Source organism: Natator depressus, chromosome 28, assembly GCF_965152275.1.
Source record: "Natator depressus isolate rNatDep1 chromosome 28, rNatDep2.hap1, whole genome shotgun sequence".
Classification (NCBI taxonomy): Eukaryota; Metazoa; Chordata; order Testudines; family Cheloniidae; genus Natator; species Natator depressus.
This window is the reverse complement of record NC_134261.1, coordinates 5,054,564-5,076,086: the sequence shown is the minus strand read 5'-3', so window position 1 is coordinate 5,076,086 and position 21,523 is coordinate 5,054,564. Positions and strand designations below refer to the sequence as shown.

General features: G+C 48.9%; 1 protein-coding gene and 3 non-coding genes across 9 annotated transcripts in view; 1 reads left to right on the top strand and 3 right to left on the bottom strand.

The window, feature by feature from the left end:
* LOC141978978 (uncharacterized) overlaps window positions 1-8,020 on the top strand; it is a 29,100-nt gene extending 21,080 nt beyond the window's left edge. For 2 of the 6 annotated variants that reach the window (XM_074941417.1, XM_074941413.1), the window contains 4 exons: window positions 305-421; window positions 816-2,224; window positions 7,127-7,221; window positions 7,539-8,020. In XM_074941417.1, the coding sequence (XP_074797518.1) occupies window positions 305-421; window positions 816-2,116 (1,418 nt within the window). In that variant the 3' untranslated portion in view covers window positions 2,117-2,224; window positions 7,127-7,221; window positions 7,539-8,020. Of the gene's footprint in view, window positions 1-304; window positions 422-815; window positions 3,113-5,797; window positions 5,907-7,126; window positions 7,222-7,538 lie in introns of those variants that run through there. The other 4 variants (XM_074941419.1, XM_074941418.1, XM_074941416.1 and 1 more) reach the window with 4 other exon arrangements.
* A 4,018-nt stretch (window positions 8,021-12,038) lies between these two features.
* TRNAK-UUU (transfer RNA lysine (anticodon UUU)) lies at window positions 12,039-12,111 on the bottom strand. Its single transcript has one exon. It is a non-coding gene; the product is annotated as a tRNA-Lys (tRNA).
* A 1,946-nt stretch (window positions 12,112-14,057) lies between these two features.
* Window positions 14,058-14,130, bottom strand: TRNAK-UUU (transfer RNA lysine (anticodon UUU)). The gene has a single exon. It is a non-coding gene; the product is annotated as a tRNA-Lys (tRNA).
* A 3,913-nt stretch (window positions 14,131-18,043) lies between these two features.
* Window positions 18,044-18,116, bottom strand: TRNAK-UUU (transfer RNA lysine (anticodon UUU)). Its single transcript has one exon. It is a non-coding gene; the product is annotated as a tRNA-Lys (tRNA).
* Between the last annotated feature and the right edge of the window lie 3,407 nt (window positions 18,117-21,523).

The following is a 21,523-nucleotide window of genomic DNA, read 5'->3' as shown; positions in this document are numbered from 1 at the left end:
AGGGCACCATAAATCCTAAGGATGGCCCTCCCTTCAATCCTGTATTCTAGTTGTCTAATAAATGCCAGCTCGTTTTGAAAAAAACTGTCAGGTTTTGCTGAAAATGCCTACTGGTTTCATTACCTTCTAAAGAGGTGAAGTCACTACCAGGAGTCTGAAATCATTTGGACTCACTGGAGAGCCACGATGAGAAAAACGGGTGCTGCCACCTGAAGGCCTGGAGCTATTGGGCTTGCCCTGGGAGAACTCTGAGCCTACATGAAAGGGGACAGTCTCAGAGAGGCTATGTTTTATTTCTCTTAAGCAGGGTTTCCAACTTCCAAAGCTGACATGATGTCCCAGCTGGAACGAGGAAAAGAGTCATGGGTCCCAGATCTCCAGGGATCTGAGGAAAGAGAGATGCTGAGAAGTGCCTTCACAGGTGAGGAATTATTAAAGTAATTCAAACACTGTCAGTGGCCAAAGCTGTGATACTCTACAAACACCTTAGGAGTTCTCTGAGTTCAGGGTTGTCCCCAGCAGGTGCCAGAACCTCAGGGCAGATCTCACTTATGGCTTCCTACCCACCCGGACTGACACCAGGGAGTAGCTTCCCCCCCATCCCACTGAGTGTCTGGGTGGAATGTGGAGGCAGAATTGATCCCACTGAGTGTCTGGATGGAATGTGGAGGCAGAATTGATCCCCTCCTCCCCACTCTGGGGAAAGTGTTTGAGGAAATTCAGCTCCTGATTTTTATTTTCCGTCTCTCCAACACTTACTTTGTTTGCTGTCCCTGTCTCCATCCCTCTGTCTGAGGTTTCTCTCTTTATGCCAGCAGGTGATGGGATAATGGGTAAGAACGAGGAGCAGAGTCCTCACCAGAAAGATGCTGAGCAAGTGGAAGCGCGTGAAGCATCATCACGAAGGTCCAAAGGGAATGTGTCCAGGAGCCATGAGCAGGGTAAAGCCTGTGACAGGCAGCACAGGCCGGAGACGCAGCAGGGAAACAAACCACAGGAGAAAGTTGGTAAATCCATTAATTGTCCGGGAACTCAAAAGGACCTCAAGGAAATCACCAGTCAGCAGACAATCCTCAAGGGGAAGAGAAAAAATACATGCAGTGAGTGTGGGAAAAACTTCAATTACCGCTCAGGCCTTATTAGACATGAGATAATCCACACAAAAGAGAGACCCCATGAGTGCTGTGAGTGTGGGAAAAGCTTCAATCAGACCTCAGCCCTTATTAGACATCAGCGAATACACAGAGGAGAGAGACCATACAAATGCCATGAGTGTGGGAAAAACTTCCCTGACAGCTCAACCCTTATTAAACATCAGAGAATCCACACTGGGGAGAGACCTTATGGATGCTGTGAGTGTGGGAAAAGCTTCACTCAGAGCTCAGCCCTTATTACACATAAGAGAATCCACACTGGGGAAAGACACTATAAATGCTGTGAGTGTGGGAAAAGTTTCACTCAGAGCTCAGCCCTTATTACACATCAGAGACTTCACACTGGGGAAAAACCCTATGAATGTTGTGAGTGTGGGAAAAACTTCACTGATAGCTCAGCCCTTATTAAACATCAGAGAATCCACACAAAGGAGAGACCCTACGAGTGCTGCGAGTGCGGGAAAAGCTTCACTCAGAGCTCAGACCTTACTACCCATCAGAGAATCCACACAGGAGAGAGGCCCTATGAGTGCTGTGAGTGTAGGAAAAGCTTCACTCAGAGCTCAGACCTTACTACACATCAGAGAATCCACACTGGGGAAAGCCCTTATGAATGCTGTGAGTGTGGGAAAGGCTTCACGCAGAGCTCAGCCCTTATTACACATCAGAGAATCCACACAGGAGAGCGACCCTATGAGTGCTGTGAGTGTGGGAAAACCTTCACTGACTGTTCAGCCCTTCTTAAACATCAGAGAATCCACACCGGGGAGAGACCCTATGAATGCTCTGAATGCGGGAAAAGCTTCACTCAGAGCTCAGCCCTTATTACACATAAGAGACTTCACACAGGAGAGAGACCCTATGTATGCACTGAGTGTGGGAAAAACTTCACTCGGAGCTCCGCCCTTATCTATCATCAGAGAATCCATAAGGGAGACAAACACCATAAAAACCTTGTCTAGGGATGTCGAAAGATTTTTTTTTTTTAGTTAATACTTTTGCTAATTCCCACTGTGACCTTTAAGGCTCTTTGCATGATTTGCTTCACCATCATCTCTCAACTCTCCCAGGTGAGTTGCCCACTTTTGCCTTTTGCCCCTTATCCTTCTATGGGGTGGATTCTGTGGTCCTTTCTATCATCTCCATTGTCCTGTGAGTCATGGAAGTGTGTGTCCTTTACCAGAAATGTGTATCAGCCCCAGGTGGAGGAGATAGGGGTGACCTTATGTAGCTACATTGGGATAGAATCTACCTGGGCCTCATCACGGTGGAGTTAGCAAGAATTAGCGATCATGATGTAAATACACAACAATTCTTTCAGTAAACAAATAGCCCATGTATAGTGGCCAGAGATATCTAGCATGTTTCCTCATGACCTGCCCTAAACTCCATCACTTTTCTTAGTCTAAACTGACCTGGAGCATCTCAATTATACTGTTCCTCCCACTGCAAAGTTACTCTTAGAGTCACCAAGTTCCCTTCTGGGGCCAGATTGTCTCAGTTGCAGTTGTTCTCAAGTGGCCTTGTGTTGCGCAAAACAGCAGTTATTCTTTGTACCGTTATCCTCATTTAAAATATATTTGAATATAATGAAGAGCAGAAACATAGGCACACACACACACAAGTGTCATTTCAACCTCTATGACAGTGGAAGGATAAGAGGTGACTCAGAGGGAGTCCCTGCTTCCCCATCACCGCAGAACTGTTACCTTCAGTCTGAGCCATGCACATTTTATCTTCTTCATATTCTACCCCTCCTCCTCTCCAAAAATCGGGTAATGCAGTATTTTCAGCTCTCTGTGCTTGGGAATGCTGCTTTGATTTGTTTGATTTAAATAAAAAGAAAAGGAGTACTTACAATTTGGAAATTGGATACAATTAACTTAGGCTTGAATAGAGACTGGGAGTGGTTGAGTCATTATACTAAGTGAAACTATTTCCCCTTGTTTATTCCTCCCCCCCCCCCCCCCGGACTGTTCCTCAGACGTTCTTGTTAACTCCTGGAAATGTGCTGGAAATGGCCCACCTTGATTATCACTTCAAAAGGTTTTCTCTCCACCCACCCCACTCTGCTGCTGGTAATAGCTCATCTTAAGTGATCACTCTCCTTACAATGTATATTTTTTCATGGTCTGTGTGTATATAAAATCTCCTCACTGTACTTTCCACTTTATGCATCAGATGAAGTGAGCTGTAGCTCACGAAAGCTTATGCTCAAATAAATTGGTTAGTCTCTAAGGTGCCACAAGTACTCCTTTTCTTTTTGCGAATACAGACTAACACGGCTGCTACTCTGAAATCTTTGATTTAAATCAGACTCATGGGGTCAGGAGATGAAAGTGTAACAGATACGGAAGGGGAATTCAAATGGGTCAAAACACAGTGTGATCATTCAGATCATTTTCATCCCAGTTTCCATCTATTGACAAAGCCACTTATGGGAAGGTTGGCTGTGGGTCCCCCCCACCCCCACTCCATTATGATGATGCTAAAAACATTTGTAAATAACAATTCAAGAATGAGACAGCGCTCAATGAATCAGGTTTAAATGGACCAGTGGAGAATGGGATGGGAGAATCTCTTGTCCTGATTCTCAGTCATCAGAAGTAACCTGCTTTGGAATTTCACTTCACCTGAAAATTAAAGTATCTTGTACCTCTCTCTGATCTGGATTTTCCATCTTTCCTGAAGGCTGTTTGGTCATAGAACTGGATATTAATTTTGTTTCACAGAATGTACCTCAGATTTTGTGAGGACTTTGAGACAAATGATCATTTGCTAATGTCATCATGTCTTAATTGCATTTTAGTTGCTCCTTGCCTTTCTTCTTGACATGGAGAAAGTTCAAATGCAGTTCAGTCAACAGGAGAGGACTTTCCAATCTACTGGACACGCTAACAAAGAAATAGTTGTGTTTTTAAATCTCCACTCAGAAATGGTGACCAACAGCATGCCCCACACTGTGCTACTAAAAACCAAAGTAACTGCCTGCGATCACAGTGTTGTTCAGTTGTTTAGGTCAATATTGTCTCAGATGATCCACAGTAAGTGACTTGTGACTAGGCAAAATGTCCATGTTTTTGTTTCCCAAAGAATCTGTGATCCTGGCCCTACAGGAAATTACTCCTGAAGATATCCCCTAGCTAATCCTATAATCTGTGAAATGCTACTCTTAATGATACAGATGTGGAGAAACAGATACGACTTTTTCGTAGGTGCATCAAATGTGTTTAAAATAAATTCAGTATTGAATGTGAGATACTGCAGGGAATAACTATTTTCAAATAGAAACTCCATCTCTGGTAGCTCACAGGGAGTCTGACCCAGACCCATATCTAGTTTCTAATTTACACTAGTGCCACCAAATTAAAGAATTAAACTGGGCATGTTTGGGGAACCCGTTCCTCACTTACACTGCTGACATTCTGCAAGGTTTGGTAAAGAATTCTCCACTGGAGAAGTGCAAATTTACCCTAACCAAGACCAAGGATTTGGCAAGAACTTGAGTAGAAATAGTAGGCACATAGTTGTTGGTTTTCACCCCAGAAAAGGAAGCTGTGGTGGACTATGGTCCAGGTAAAACTGTTTTTGGAATACCACTCCCTAGTTCAGTAGCACGGATTACAATCCCAAAGGATGCCATGGTTAGATTGGGAAGAATTGTCCTTTGCTATTTCAATCCAAAGTTTCATGAGGCAAAGACAGAGAGTCCTTCATAGGACATTCCTTCCCCATGGATCCCAAACTGGCTGCCTGAGTGGGTAACAAGGACTTTCAGGCTTTAGAAATGATGGTGACCAGTCAGGCAATGAATGTGTTGGGCTCCAATTTCAGACCACAGGATACACGAATGCTGAGTCCTGATTCTCTGGATTTGTGTCTGACGTGATGGCTACACCATAAAGCTGATGTTGGTGCAGCTGCACCGATTTGTAGCTGCGCTGGTGCAGCACTGTTATTACAGATGCTCTCAGCCAGTGGGAGAGATCTCTCCCACTATGGGACTTTCTTAGTCCACCCCCCGCAAGCGGCGGTGGCTATGTTGGCAGGAGAAGCTCTCCTGCTGATGTGGCGCCATCTACACAGGGTGGTGTACGTATGTTGCTCACCAGTGTGGATTTTTCACACCCCTGAGTAACGTAGTTATACTGAAAAATGTCTTAAGTGTAGACCAATGCAAACTGCATACTTACCGGAGGTTCCTTGCCCCGCACCACGCTCGCCCGTGCTGGAGTGCTGCAACTGGATGGTCTGCTCTGGGGTTACAAACAGCTCCTGTCTTGCCACAACAATGGATTCCCCCATTCACCTGTCCCCCATTCTCATCCTCTTCCTTGTCCAAAACTTCCTCTCCAGGGTTGCCTGCAGTGGCCTCTGATTCCAACTCCTCTGATATAACCCCGGGGCTCTTGGGGAAGGGGGTGTCACTGCAGAGGATAGCATGGAGCTCCTTGTAAAAGTAGCTTGTCTGCAGTGACTGCTTGCCTCCCTTGCCTTCTGGTATGCCTGCCACAACTCCCTGAGGCTCACGCAGCACTGGTGTGGGTCCCTCTTGTAGCCCTTCTCCCCCATGCCCCGAGCAATCTGCTTGTAGATGTCCACAGTTCTACGGCTTGATCAGACCTGTGCCTCTTCTCCCACAGGCCCAGGAGATCCACCACCTCCTCTGTCCTCCAGGCTGGACATGTTTGGAGCGTGTAGCCGGCATGCTCAGCTGGGCAGTTGCCAGGCAGCGCTCCATGCTGAGCAAACAGGAAATGGAAATTCAAAAAAATTGCAGTCCTTCAAACAGGGGAGGGGCTTATTCCTGTGTACCTGGCTGCTGGACAGCAGAGTTCAAATTGGTGACCAGAGCAGTCACAGTGGGGCATTGTGGGATACCTCCTGGAGGCCACTTCAGTTGACATAAGCAACACAGTGTCTACAGTGGTGCTGCATCGAACTAACTATATTGACTTAAGCAGGACGCCTCTCATGGAGGTGGCATTTTAAGTCAAAGTAGTCAGCAAATGACATCAGTGGGAAAGACACCCTAGTGTAGATGCCACATTATTAGCTTGACATAAGCTGCCTTATGTCAAATTAACTCTGTTGAGCCTGAGCCCTGGTCTACACTAGGACTTTACGTCAAATTTAGCAGCGTTAAATCGATGTAAACCTGCACCCGTCCACACGATGAAGCCCTTTTTTTCGACTTAAAGGGCTCTTAAAATCCACTTCCTTACTCCACCCATGACAAGTGGATTAGTGCTTAAATTGGCCTTGCCGGGTCGAATTTGGGGTACTGTGGACACAATTCGACAGTATTGGCCTCCGGGAGCTATCCCAGAGTGCTTCAGTGTGACCACTCTGGACAGCACTCTCAACTCAGATGCACTGGCCAAGTAGACAGGAAAAGAACCGCGAACTTTTGAATCTCATTTCCTGTTTGGCCAGCGTGGCAAGCTGCAGGTGACCGTGCAGAGCTCATCAGCAGAGGTGACCATGCAGAGCTCATCAGCAGAGGTGACCATGATGGAGTCCCAGAATCGCAAAAGAGCTCCAGCATGGACCGAACGGGAGGTACGGGATCTGATCGCTGTATGGGGAGAGGAATCCATGCTATCAGAACTCCGTTACAGTTTTTGAAATGCCAAAACCTTTGTCAAAATCTCCCAGGGCATGAAGGACAGAGGCCATAACAGGGACCCGAAGCAGTGCCGCGTGAAACTTAAGGAGCTGAGGCAAGCCTACCAGAAAACCAGAGAGGCGAACGGCCGCTCCGGGTCAGAGCCCCAAACATGCTGCTTCTATGATGAGCTGCATGCCATTTTAGGGGGTTCAGCCACCACTACCCCAGCCGTGTTGTTTGACTTCTTCAATGGAGATGGAGGCAACACGGAAGCAGGTTTTGGGGACGAAGAAGATGATGATGATGATGAGGTTGTAGATAGCTCACAGCAAGCAAGCAGAGAAACCGGTTTTCCCGACAGCCAGGAACTGTTCCTCACCCTGGACCTGGAGCCAGTACCCCCCGAACCCACCCAAGGCTGCCTCCTGGACCCGGCAGGCGGAGAAGGGACCTCTGGTGAGTGTACCTTTTAAAATACTGTACATGGTTTAAAAGCAAGCATGTGAAAGGATTAATTTGCCCTGGCATTCGCAGCTCTCCTGGATGTACTCCCAAAGCCTTTGCAAAAGGTTTCTGGGGAGGGCAGCCTTATTCCACCCACCATGGCAGGGCACTTTACCACACCAGGCCAGTAGCACATACTCGACCTTGTAATGAAAGCACATGTGCTATGTATGTAATTTAACAGCAAGGTTTACCCTGAAAGAGTGTAGCCACTGTTTTATAAAATGTGTCTTTTAAAATACCGCTGTCCCTTTTTTTTTCTCCACCAGCTGCATGTGTTTCAATGATCACAGGATCTTCTCCTTCCCAGAGGCTAGTGAAGATTAGAAAGAAAAAAAACGCACTCGTGATGAAATGTTCTCTGAGCTCATGCTGTCCTCCCACACTGACAGAGCACAGACGAATGCGTGGAGGCAAATAATGTCAGAGTGCAGGAAAGCACAAAATGACCGGCAGGAGAGGTGGCGGGCTGAAGAGAGTAAGTGGCGGGCTGAAGACAGGGCTGAAGCTCAAATGTGGCGGCAGCGTGATGAGAGGAGGCAGGATTCAATGCTGAGGCTGCTGGATGATCAAACCAGTATGCTCCAGTGTATGGTTGAGCTGCAGCAAAGGCAGCTGGAGCACAGACCGCCGCTACAGCCCCTGTGTAACCAGCCACCCTCCTCCCCAAGTTCCATAGCCTCCACACCCAGACGCTCAAGAACACGGTGGGGGGGCCACCGGCCAACCAGCCACTCCACCACAGAGGATTGCCCAAAAAACACAAGGCTGGCATTCATTAAATTTTAAAGTTGTAAACTTTTAATGTGCTGTGTGGCATTTTCCTTCCCTCTTCCACCACCTCTCCTGGGCTACCTTGGTAGTCATCCCCCTATTTGTGTGAAGAATGAATAAAGAATGCATGAATGTGAAACAACAATGACTTTATTGCCTCTGCAAGTAGTTATCGAAGGGAGGAGGGGAGAGTGGTTGGCTTACAGGGAAGTAGAGTGAACCAAGGGGTGGGGGGTTTCATCAAGGAGAAACAAACAGAACTTTCACACCGTAGCCTTTCCAGTCATGAAACTGGTTTTCAAAGCTTCTCTGATGCGTACCGCGCCCTCCTGTGCTCTTCTAACCGCCCTGGTGTCTGGCTTTGCGTAACCAGCAGCCAGGCGATTTGCCTCAACCTCCCACCCCGCCATAAACGTCTCCCCTTTACTCTCACAGATATTGTGGAGCGCACAGCAAGCAGTAATAACAGTGGGAATATTGGTTTAGCTGAGGTCTAAGGGAGTCAGTAAACTGCGCCAGCGCACCTTTAAATGTCCAAATGCACATTCTACCACCATTCTGCACTTGCTCAGCCTGTAGTTGAACAGCTCCTGACTACTGTCCAGGCTGCCTGTGTATGGCTTCATGAGCCATGGCATTAAGGGGTAGGCTGGGTCCCCAAGGATAACTATAGACATTTCAACATCCCCAACAGTTATTTTCTGGTCTGGGAATAAAGTCCCTTCCTGCGGCTTTTGAAACAGACCAGAGTTCCTGAAGATGCGAGCGTCATGTACCTTTCCCGACCATCCCACGTTGACGTTGGTGAAACGCCCCTTGTGATCCACCAGTGCTTGCAGCGCTATTGAAAAGTACCCCTTGCGGTTTATGTACTCGCCGGCTTGGTGCTCCGGTGCCAAGATAGGGATATGGGTTCCGTCTATGGCCCTACCACAGTTAGGGAATCCCATTGCAGCAAAGCCATCCACTATGACCTGCACATTTCCCAGAGTCACTACCCTTGATATCAGCAGATCTTTGATTGCGTGGGCTACTTGCATCACAGCAGCCCCCACAGTAGATTTGCCCACTCCAAATTGATTCCCAACTGACCGGTAGCTGTCTGGCGTTGCAAGCTTCCACAGGGCTATCACCACTCACTTCTCAACTGTGAGGGCTGCTCTCATCTTGGTATTCATGCGCTTCAGGGCAGGCAAAAGCAAGTCAAAAAGTTCCATGAAAGTGCCCTTACGCATGCGAAAGTTTCGCAGCCACTGGGAATCGTCCCAGACCTGCAACACTATGCGGTCCCACCAGTCTGTGCTTGTTTCCCGAGCCCAGAATCGGCGTTCCACAGCATGAACCTGCCCCATTAGCACCATGATGCATGCATTGGCAGGGCCCATGCTTTCAGAGAAATCTGTGTCCATGTCCTGATCACTCACGTGACCGCACTGACGTCGCCTCCTCGCCCGGTAGCGCTTTGCCAGGTTCTGGTGCTGCATATACTGCTGGATAATGCGCGTGGTGTTTAATGTGCTCCTAATTGCCAAAGTGAGCTGAGCGGCCTCCATGCTTGCCTTGGTATGGCGTCCGCACAGAAAAAAGGCGCGGAACAATTGTCTGCCGTTGCTCTGACGGAGGGAGGGGCGACTGATGACATGGCTTACAGGGTTGGCTTACAGGGAATTAAAATCAACAAAGGGGGTGGCTTTACATCAATGAGTATTTCAGGCAGGACTTCACGGAGGGTTCCAATAAGAAATGGTGCACCTAAGTTATTGTTCTTATTGGAACAAGCAGGTTGGTCTGGCCTCTGATTGATACACAGCTAGATTTACCTCGCTGCACCTTCCCTGTGAGTGACTGCAGTGTGACCTAGAGGAATGAGTCCCCTAGACGGGGGAGGGGGAGAAGCAAATGAGTACAAAACAAATCTGGTCTATTTCTTGTTTTGATCCACTCCATCTATCTTTTACATCTTTGGCTGGCAGCAGACGGTGCAGAAGGACTGCAAGCCATCCACATCTCTTGGCTGCTCGGCAGAAGATGGTGCAGTAGGACTGCTAGCCATCCTCATCTCTTGCCTGCCTGGCAGAAGATGGTACAGTAGGACTGCTAACAATCCGTATCGCCTGCCTGCTCACCATAAGACGGTTCAATAGGACTGACTGCAGGACTAAAGAGAATGACCTGGTCAAGTCATTTCTAATGTAGTCTCTGCGCCCATGTCTGCCCAGGCGCTCCCGGCTGACGTGGCCAGGAGCACCTCGGACATGACAATGATGGCTACCAGTCCTACTGCACCGTCTGCTGCCAGAAGGCAAGGGGTTGATGCTGCTGTGTAGCAATGCAGTACCACGTCTGCCAGCACCCAGGAGACATACGGTGACGGTTACCTGAGCGGGCTCCATGCTTGCCGTGGTATGGCATCTGCACAGGTAACTCAAGAAAAAAGGAGCGAAACGATTGTCTGCTGCTGCTTTCACAGAGGAAGGGAGGGAACGGGGGCCTGACGATATGTACCCAGAACCACCCGCGACAATGTTTTAGCCCCATCAGGCATTGGGATCTCAACCCAGAATTCCAATGGGCGGCGGAGACCACGGGAACTGTGGGATAGCTACCCACAGTGCAACACTCCGGAAGTCAACGCTTGCCTCGGTACTGTGGAAGCGCTCCGCCGAGTTAATGCACTTAATACACTTAGAGCCTTTTCTGTGGGGACACACACACTCGAATATATAAAAATGATTTCTAAAAAACCGACTTCTATAAATTTGACCTAATTTCGTAGTGTAGACATACCCTGAGTGTCCCAGTTTTTTTGTTTGCAAAGCAAAAATGTCACATCGGTCAGGAGATGTCTCAATAATGGTAGCTTTTCTGGGAATTTGTTTCAAATAACTATTTGTATGGCTGCTGAGGCCCCTTTTCTTTTTGAGGAGGCCCCTGCTGTTAGAGCACAGCTCTTCAACCCTGAGGCCTGATTATGGAAATGCCTGCAAAACTGGCCTTGTTTTTCTTTCATTTCTGAGTGTGTGTGAAGGCCGTGTGGGTGCAGGAGGGCATAACGCTCCAGCCAGGTGCAAACATCCTCCTCCCATACCACATCTGTGAGGAAAAATATGGTCACCGTCTTCACCACAGGCTTGAAAAGGGGGATGGCGACTAATCCCCTGACATCTGCCGCTCGAGTGGCTCCCTCTGCTCGGACACCTGCAAGTGGCGCTGGTCTCAAGTTGCGTCCAAGGACACTGCGGGGCTGACCAAGAAATACTGCTCACCGCTGGGTCAGTGCTCCCCCCATAAGGGTATTTCCTTAGCTGGGTGAATAATCCCCCTGACTGTAGCTTCCCAACACCTGGGGGCCCACCGCTACCCCTCCCCAAAGAGAGCTCAGTCCCCACAAGTGCCCGCAAGGCAGTGTGAGCAGCTCCTGGTGCTCCACTCCCCAGCTCCACCAATTCCACTCTCTTCCCCCTGGTCTCCTGACAACTCAGGCCCCAGCTTGCTTTCTGCTTTTTGTTTATTAAAATATCAGAGCCAGTAGAAAACACAATTATACAAAGCAAAATGAAATCACAGACAATGATGAGACTGAAACACCCACCAGGGATAGGTGGCAAGTAAGGGATCCCAAGGTCCCACCGAGACTTAAACTTGAATTGCAAGATTCAAAGCCCTAAATGCTGGCCCTTACACCGTGCAACTGCCATGAAACCCCTCGACCTCTTCTGGCGGGGAGGACATTGTCGGGACAATTTTGTGCATCCCTCGTTCAAGGCCTCTCTGGCCAGCCCTGCATTTGGTCCACAAGTCGGCCCATAGCGCTTTGCTCCAGGCCCACAGGCCTTTCTTCCTCCAGACTGCAAGGCCAGTGGACATATGAGGAGGGAGCCCCTTCAGTCCCAGGCAGTAAAGGGCCCTTCTTAGGAAAGGCCAAGTCCTGAAAAGGAAGGAGGAACATACCTTCTGAAGATCTTGGAGAATACCACACAGGAAGAAGCTCCATCTGCCTGACCAGGGATGTGAACACTGGACCCTCAGATTAAAAGTCTGATGCTCTATCAACTGAGCTAGCCAGGCCTGGATGCCAAATGGCCAAGCTGTTGTTGTCAAGAAAAAGAGAGGGGGAAAGACTACAGGAAAACCGCTACTCTCACTCTCGTCACAGACCAAGCCAAAGGGCGGCCTCGCTGCTGTGGCTGACGCTGCTGTGAGGGCAGCCACTGTTGTCGCTGAAACCATCCTGCAAACACGTTCCACCTAGACACCCACTGAAAATCCCATAGGACATAAGGTGGGAGTGGATGAACACGAGAGAGAGGAGGGGGCCCTCCTAATATTCTCCCCATTCCGCCACTGTCGGCCATCCCATACCTGGTGCTGCACCCAACAGGCTTGAAAACAATATGGCCAGATCGAAAGAGTTGGTTGGGTTCTTTGTGGTTGCCCTGCCATTCCCCTCGGACCTGACCTGCCCTCCAGCTCAGCCACCCACTGAAAATTGAAAAACAAAAAAGTAGAGCCATAAAAGGCTTCAAAGCCCACCGTGCCCAACCCCCCCTTCTAATATGGCAGAAAGGCCACACTTCTCCTGACTAGCTAGGGACATCCTATTGCCCCTCAAGAAGTGGAAGGCCATCGTGTTCGGTCTCAGCAGCACTTTTGGAGCAGGGGGAAATACATGGCTGAGGAAATTCCCTGTGGCCAAAAGATAGTTCTTAAGCATGACAACCTTCAGGGGTAATGACAAGGTCCTCTTACGGCACCAGCCAAGCTGTTCCTCACAGGCCAGCAGCTCCTCACCTTGTCACCAACTGAACGCTAGAAGGCCCAGCTCATCAACCTGCCCACTCTTGCAGCCCTCCTCTTCCACCCTGACTGACAGGGAGGAGTATTAAGCCTCCCTCCCTTAGGCCAGCCCTTCAGCATTCCTGGGGAACACCAATGCCGCCCAAGTGACTTTGGGCCAGTAGGTCAACCAAGAGAGCTGCCTCCTAGGCCAGGCTGCAGCCCAGCATCAGGGCTCAGAGGAAATTCAGCTCGCATCCCTACCTACAGGACTCGAGGGACGGCCAGCCTTCTGGATCAAATGTCCCATCCTGCCCTAAAGTCACAACAGCTAGTGGGCAAAAGACAGGCTCCCATGTGTCACGGAGTGTGGGAGAGTCCAGGCCCTGCACCCCTCTTCCTGGGATTCACCGTGACTCTCAGCCAGCCAGTAAAGTGGAAGGTTTATTGGACAATAGGAACAGAGTCTAAAACAGAGCTTGTGGGTACAACTAGGACCCTTCAGTCAAGTCCTTCTGGGGGGCAGGGAACTTAGACTCCAGCCCTGGGGTTCCCTGTGTTCCACCACCCAGGACAAAACTGAAACCAACCCCCCCACCAAGCAGGCTCCCTCCTGCAGCCTTTGTCAAGTTTCCCGAGCAGAGGTGTTACCTTCCCTTCCCCCTCCTGGCTCAGGTTACAGGCTCTCAGGTATCCCATCCCCAGTGAAAGTCCCCTGCCACATTCCTAGGTCAACACTCCCCGCGCCCTGCTGCGTCACACCATGTCATTTGAGAGAGCAAGATGAAGCCTTGGAAAACCCAGTAGGGTTAGCTGGCTACCGAAGGACCCCAAGCTCCCACTGAGACTTGAACTTGGATTGCAGGATTCAAAGCCCTGAGTGCTGGCCCTTACAACATGGGACCGGCAGGGAACCCCTCAGGCTTTGTTGGCTTCCGGCAGAGAGGACATTGTTGGGACAATTTTTTGCCTCCCTCACTCATGGCCTCTCTGGTCAGCCCTGCATTTGGTCAACCATTCAGTACGCAGCTCTTTGCTGCAGGCCCAGAGGCCTTTCTTCATCCAGACTGCGAGGCCAGTGGGCATGTGAGGAAGTTGCCCCTTCAGTCCCAGGCAGTAAAGGGCCCTTCCTAGGAAAGGCCAAGTCCTGAAAATAAAAAAGTAAAGTAAAGGAGGGTCCTCAAGAGATGCCTTCTGAAGTTCTTGGGGAATATTACAAGGGGAGAGAGGGTCCCCTCTGCCTGACCAGGGACTTGAACCCTGGACCCTCAGATTAAAAGTCTGATGCACTACTAACTAAGCTAGCCAGGCTCACACATAAAAGAGGCAAGTTTGGTGCAGAAGAGAAGCTAGTCAAGAAAAAGAAGGCAGGAAACAATACAGAAAACTTGCCTACTCTCACTCTCTTAGCAGTCCTAGACCCAGCCTGCTCCTCCATCTGGTGCCCTGAGACCTTCTTTTTTTAATTAAAGATCAGATCCAGGAGAAAACACAGTTATACAAGCAAAACAAAATCACAAATAGAAATGTCATTGGAAATACAAAAAAAAAAAAAAAAAGGAAAATGCAATTCCTATCACATTATGGTATCTGGGCCAATCCTGCATTGAGAGCACCCGCTAAGGTCTCTCTGTGCTTACGAGAAACCTGGCGGAACCCATACCAATGCCTGAACACGAAACACAACTGCTCCTACTTGCCGCAGTAAAACCCTTTCCATGCCCTCAATAGAATCATAGAATCATAGAATATCAGGGTTGGAAGGGACCCCAGAAGGTCATCTAGTCCAACCCCCTGCTCGAAGCAGGACCAATTCCCAGTTAAATCATCCCAGCCAGGGCTTTGTCAAGCCTGACCTTAAAAACCTCTAAGGAAGGAGATTCTACCACCTCCCTAGGTAACGCATTCCAGTGTTTCACCACCCTCTTAGTGAAAAAGTTTTTCCTAATATCCAATCTAAACCTCCCCCATTGCAACTTGAGACCATTACTCCTCGTTCTGTCATCTGCTACCATTGAGAACAGTCTAGAGCCATCCTCTTTGGAACCCCCTTTCAGGTAGTTGAAAGCAGCTATCAAATCCCCCCTCATTCTTCTCTTCTGCAGACTAAACAATCCCAGCTCCCTCAGCCTCTCCTTATAAGTCATGTGCTCTAGACCCCTAATCATTTTTGTTGCCCTTCGCTGGACTCTCTCCAATTTATCCACATCCTTCTTGTAGTGTGGGGCCCAAAACTGGACACAGTACTCCAGATGAGGCCTCACCAGTGTCGAATCGAGGGGAACGATCACGTCCCTCGATCTGCTCGCTATGCCCCTACTTATACATCCCAAAATGCCATTGGCCTTCTTGGCAACAAGGGCACACTGTTGACTCATATCCAGCTTCTCGTCCACTGTCACCCCTAGGTCCTTTTCCGCAGAACTGCTGCCTAGCCATTCGGTCCCTAGTCTGTAGCGGTGCATTGGATTCTTCCATCCTAAGTGCAGGACCCTGCACTTATCCTTATTGAACCTCATCAGATTTCTTTTGGCCCAATCCTCCAATTTGTCTAGGTCCTTCTGTATCCTATCCCTCCCCTCCAGCGTATCTACCACTCCTCCCAGTTTAGTATCATCCGCAAATTTGCTGAGAGTGCAATCCACACCATCCTCCAGAGCATTTATGAAGATATTGAACAAAACCGGCTCCAGGACCGACCCCTGGGGCACTCCACTTGACACCGGCTGCCAACTAGACATGGAGCCATTGATCACTACCCGTTGAGCCCGACAATCTAGCCAGCTTTCTACCCACCTTATAGTGCATTCATCCAGCCCATACTTCCTTAACTTGCTGACAAGAATACTGTGGGAGACCGTGTCAAAAGCTTTGCTAAAGTCAAGAAACAATACATCCACTGCTTTCCCTTCATCCACAGAACCAGTAATCTCATCATAAAAGGCGATTAGATTAGTCAGGCATGACCTTCCCTTGGTGAATCCATGCTGACTGTTCCTGATCACTTTCCTCTCATGTAAGTGCTTCAGGATTGATTCTTTGAGGACCTGCTCCATGATTTTTCCAGGGACTGAGGTGAGGCTGACTGGCCTGTAGTTCCCAGGATCCTCCTTCTTCCCTTTTTTAAAGATTGGCACTACATTAGCCTTTTTCCAGTCATCCGGGACTTCCCCCGTTCGCCACGAGTTTTCAAAGATAATGGCCAAGGGCTCTGCAATCACAGCCGCCAATTCCTTCAGCACTCTCGGATGCAACTCGTCCGGCCCCATGGACTTGTGCACGTCCAGCTTTTCTAAATAGTCCCTAACCACCTCTATCTCCACAGAGGGCTGGCCATCTCTTCCCCATTCTGTGATGCCCAGCGCAGCAGTCTGGGAGCTGACCTTGTTAGTGAAACAGAGGCAAAAAAAGCATTGAGTACATTAGCTTTTTCCACATCCTCTGTCACTAGGTTGCCTCCCTCATTCAGTAAGGGGCCCACACTTTCCTTGGCTTTCTTCTTGTTGCCAACATACCTGAAGAAACCCTTCTTGTTACTCTTGACATCTCTTGCTAGCTGCAGCTCCAGGTGCGATTTGGCCCTCCTGATATCTTTCCTACATGCCCGAGCAATATTTTTATACTCTTCCCTGGTCATATGTCCAACCTTCCACTTCTTGTAAGCTTCTTTTTTATGTTTAAGATCCGCTAGGATTTCACCATTAAGCCAAGCTGGTCGCCTGCCATATTTACTATTCTTTCGACTCATCGGGATGGTTTGTCCCTGTAACCTCAACAGGGATTCCTTGAAATACAGCCAGCTCTCCTGGACTCCCTTCCCCTTCATGTTAGTCCCCCAGGGGATCCTGGCCATCTGTTCCCTGAGGGAGTCGAAGTCTGCTTTCCTGAAGTCCAGGGTCCGTATCCTGCTGCTTACCTTTCTTCCCTGCGTCAGGATCCTGAACTCAACCAACTCATGGTCACTGCCTCCCAGATTCCCATCCAATTTTGCTTCCCCCACTAATTCTACCCGGTTTGTGAGCAGCAGGTCAAGAAAAGCGCCCCCCCTAGTTGGCTCCCCTAGCACTTGCGCCAGGAAATTGTCCCCTACGCTTTCCAAAAACTTCCTGGATTGTCTATGCACCGCTGTATTGCTCTCCCAGCAGATATCAGGAAAATTAAAGTCACCCATGAGAATCAGGGCATGCGATCTAGTAGCTTCCGTGAGTTGCCGGAAGAAAGCCTCAATAAGAGACCAGCAGGATGGAATCAAGGCCCATCCAGGTCACAGAGCCAAGCCCACTCCAGCCTTCACTCTGTTGCTGACTCATGGTGTTTTTCCACCATGGCCAGCCACTTAATGGCCCCAGAAACCCCGTTAGCCACAACAGCTAGTGGGCAAAAGACAGGCTCCCACGTCATTTGAGAGAGCAAGACAAACCCTTGGGGCACCTAGTAGGGTTAGGTGGCAAATGAGTTGTCTCAAGATCCGACCCAGAGTTGAACTCGGATTACAGATTTCAAAGGCCTGAATGCTGGTCCTTACACCATGAGACCAGCAGGGAACACCTTGAGTTTTTCTGACTTCCGGTGTGGAAGACCCTGTGCAGAGAATTTTTGGCCTCCCTCACTCAAGGCTTCAGGACTCAGAGGAAATGCAACTTGCATCCCTACCTACAGGAATCCAGGCACGGCCAGCCTTCTGGATCAAACGTCCCCTCTTGCGCTCAAGACACAACAGCTAGCGAGCAAAAGACAGGCTCACACGCCATTTGAGAGAGCAAGACAAAGCCTTGGAACATCCAGCACGGTTAGGTGGCAAATGAGTTGTTCCAAGGTCCCACTGAGATGTGAACTCAGAGGGCAGGATTCATAGTCCTGAGTGCCGGCCCTTACACCATGGAACTGGCAAGGAGCACATTTAGCTCTGATGACTTCCGGTGTGGAAGACCCTGTGCGGATAATTTTTTGCCTCCCTCGCTCAATGTCTCTATGGCCTCTCTGGCCAGCCCTGCATTTGCTCAACAAGTCAACATGCAGCGCTTTGCTGTAGACCCAGGGGCCTTTCTTCCTCCAGACTGCGAGGCCAGTGGGCATGTGAGGAAGTCACCCCTTCAGTCTCAGGCAGTAAATGGCCCTTCCAAGGAAAGGCCAAGTCCTGAAAAGAGAAAGGTATGGTCAAGGAGGGTCCTGAAGAGATGCCTTCTGAAGTTCTTCGGGGATACCAAAGGGGGAAAGGTCCCTCCACCTGACCAGGGACTTGAACCCTGGATTCTCAAATTAAAAGTCTGATGCTCTACCAACTGAGCTAGCCAAGTTCACATGGGAAAGGGGCAAGTTTGGTACTGAAGAGAAACCAGTCAAGAAAAAGAGGGCAGGAAACAATACTGAAAACCTGCTAGTCTCACTCCCTTAGCAGCCCTAGTCCCAGCCTGCTCCTCCATCTGGTGCCCAGAGACCTTCTTTTTTTTGTTAAATATTGGATCCAGGAGAAAACACAGTTATACAAAGCAAAACGAAATCACAGACAGAAATGTCATTGGAAATAAAGATGAAGATGCTCCTGACTGTGGATCTGCCAAAGGTGCCAAAGGTGATACAATGCTGTGGCATTGATTAGGTGCAGTGTATCCCATGACACTCATCCACTATACGGTGGTCCCTGCCGAGGGCACCCTTGCTGCAACTGCAGCTGGTTCTGCTGGTGCCCTGTGGCTCGCCCTCGTTTGTCCAGGAACAGGCCTAAGGCTAGTTGTAAATAATCCTGTCCAACCAAGTCTGGCAACCGCCATCATGGAGCCCGAAGTCCCCACACCTGCTGAGAAGAAAACCAGGCCACCAGAATATGGTCCATAGTCTCAAGCGGTGCCAGGGCCTGACACAGCGCCCCTGGGCAGCCTTTGCTCTGCACATGCCAGACTTGCACATTTGCATGGAATGAGAGTTTCCCATGAAAGAGGCGCCACTGTACATCTTGGTACTTAAAGGGCACCCGTGCCATTTGCAAATACTTTAAAGCTCCTGTCAGTAAGTTCTGGGGACAGTTGCTCACCTTCAGAGGAAGATCCCTAAAATTGGCCTGTATCACCCAGAGGTACATTGACCTCCGTATGGATCAAGCCGAAGGCAGGCCTTGCTGCTGTGGCCACCAATGCTGTGAGGGCAGCCACTGTTGTGGCTGAAACCATCCTGCAAGCACTTTTCCACTGAAAAAACCATAGGACATAAGGTGGGAGTGGATGAACACAAGAGAGAAAGCGGGGGGCCCTCCTAATCTCCTCTCCCTTCTGCCACCATCAGCCACCTCAGACCTGGTGCTGCACCCAGTGGGCTTGAAAAAAATATGGACAGATCAGAAGAGTCGGTTGCGTTCTTTGTGGTTGCCCCACCACTCCCCTCTGGCCTGCCCTGCCCTCCAGCTCAGCCACCTGCTGGAAATTGAAAAACAAAAATGTAGCACCATAAAACGCTTCAAAGCCCACCAGGCCCAACCCATCTTCAGACCCAGGCACTAAAGGGCCCTTCCTAGGAAAGGTCAAGTCCTGAAAAGGAAAAAGGAATGTCAAGGAAGGTGTTGAAGAGGTGTTTTTTGAAGTTTTTGGGGGGTGCTATAACAGGAAAGGCTCATTATTGCCTGATGATGGATTTGAAGTCTGGATTCTTAGATTAAAAGCCTGGTGTTTTACCCACTGAGCTAGCCAGGCTAACCTGGAAGTGGAGTAAACTGGTGCAGAAGAGAAACTAGTCAAGAAAAACAGAGCCGGAAACAAGAAAGGAAACCTGCTACTCTCACTCTTTTTGCAGCCCTAGGACCGATTGCTCCTCCTTCCAGTTCCCTGAGGCATTTTCTTTAGCTTCTTGTGCACAAAGCACATTGAAAAAAACCCCAGAGCTTGAATCTCAGACCTTCAGATTAATGTTTTGGGTTCAACCAATTGAGCTGCCCAGATTTACGAAGAAGTGAAACAAATTGTTGTGGAATAGAAGCTAGGTATGCAAAAGTGCAGGAAAACCCACAGGAAGCCTGCATCTTTCTTGCCAGAGCCCTAGCCCACATGTTGTCCTCCCTTTTCCCTCCAGCACCCTGAGGCCTTTTTGTGGCCCTACACACAAGTGAAGTTTTCCCCCACTAAATTCTAGCAGCCCCAAGTCATCAATATGTGTAGTCTTGCATTCCTGCTCTTTACCCCTGCCAAATTGGTCTGTGCAGTAAGTCTCCCTCTCTGATGGCCCCACTAAAGCACTTTAGCTCAAAGTATAAAACTGCAGGTGGGAACCCACAGTTGGGCCTAGAGGTCAACCAATAGGGCTGCATACCTTATGCCAGCCAGTCCAGCTGCAGGACTCAACTCAAATGCAGCCATCACACTTTCCTGTATCTCTCTCCAATTCTGATTCTGGTATCAAGTGGCTCATGAACAATGTATGCATCATGGTCTTGAACACATGCGGTGGGGAGGGGGATTGCGAATGATGAAGTAATGGGTCCTTAATGTGGGGTTTCAGGAGTTTTTAATGGAAAACTAGGATTATGCAGAGGAAATGGGGTAAGTTGAATTCAAAGGAGACTGGGTGAATTTGCCAGCTTACTTGGTAGGGCCCAAAGAACTGGTAGTCCACTTTATGAGTTGGCCTGTTCCTGTGTAGGTTTTTCATGGGGAGACATTCCTTCTGGCCTACCATAATGGCAGAGCCCTCTTCTCTTCAGTGGGCTGCATATTGTTTGTAGATCTTCTTGGTGTCCTCCAGGTGAACTTTTATGTCATCTTAGGTTTGATGTTTGTGTTGTATCCAGTCCAGGGCTGCTGCATTTTGGGAAGTTGCAGGTAATTCCAGGTAGAACCAAGGGTGGAACTCATTGTTTGAAATAAAAGGGCTTTGCCACGTAGAACGTGTTCTACATTACTGACCACAAGCTCTCCCTGAGGTTGCAGCAAGGACTAGTTGTGCTGGTGGAAGTTTATGTAGCATCTAACATACTGCTCCAGGATCTTGTTGGTTCTCTCTACCTGACTATTCATCTAAGCGTGGTAGGCAGAGGAGAGGCAGAATTAGATATCCAAAATCCAGACCGCTTCTCACCAAAAGTGGGATAAATTGCACACCTTGGTTGGAGATGATTTGTTCTGGGAGGTCATGTAGGTGGACAACTTATTCCACCCAGAGCAAGGCAATTTCCTAGGAGTACGGTAAGCCAGTGCATGGGATGAACTATCCCATCTTTATGCGGTGGTTCACTACTGTCAGAATGGCCATGAACCCATTGGATAATTCTACCACAAAATTGAAGGTGATGGCTGTCCAGGGGCCCAGTGGAGTCTTAAGTGGTTGCAGGAGTCCAATGGAGTTATTGGGCTGTGCCTTGCAGCAAGCACATACACTGCAAGAGACCACATAGGCTTGCATTGTGGCCAGCATTTGAGGTCACCAGACGACATGGGAGACAAGGGTGCTGAGCTGAAATTTTGGAAATAAAAAGAGGTCATCAAGTCCTTGGGTGTTAAATTTAAAATCCCTGGGAGATCTCAGCAGTGGGCCATGTTTGTACGTGAAAGGGTGCATGGCTAATGGTTAATGAATTCCAAAGTAAAGCCTAGAACTCTGTCCTTCAGACATAGAAAAAATTCTTATACATTTTCAATGTCCCCTTCCAAGGTTTGATTGGTTTAAAGCATGGCCCATTAACACATAGAATCATGGAAAATTAGTATTGGAAGAGACCTCA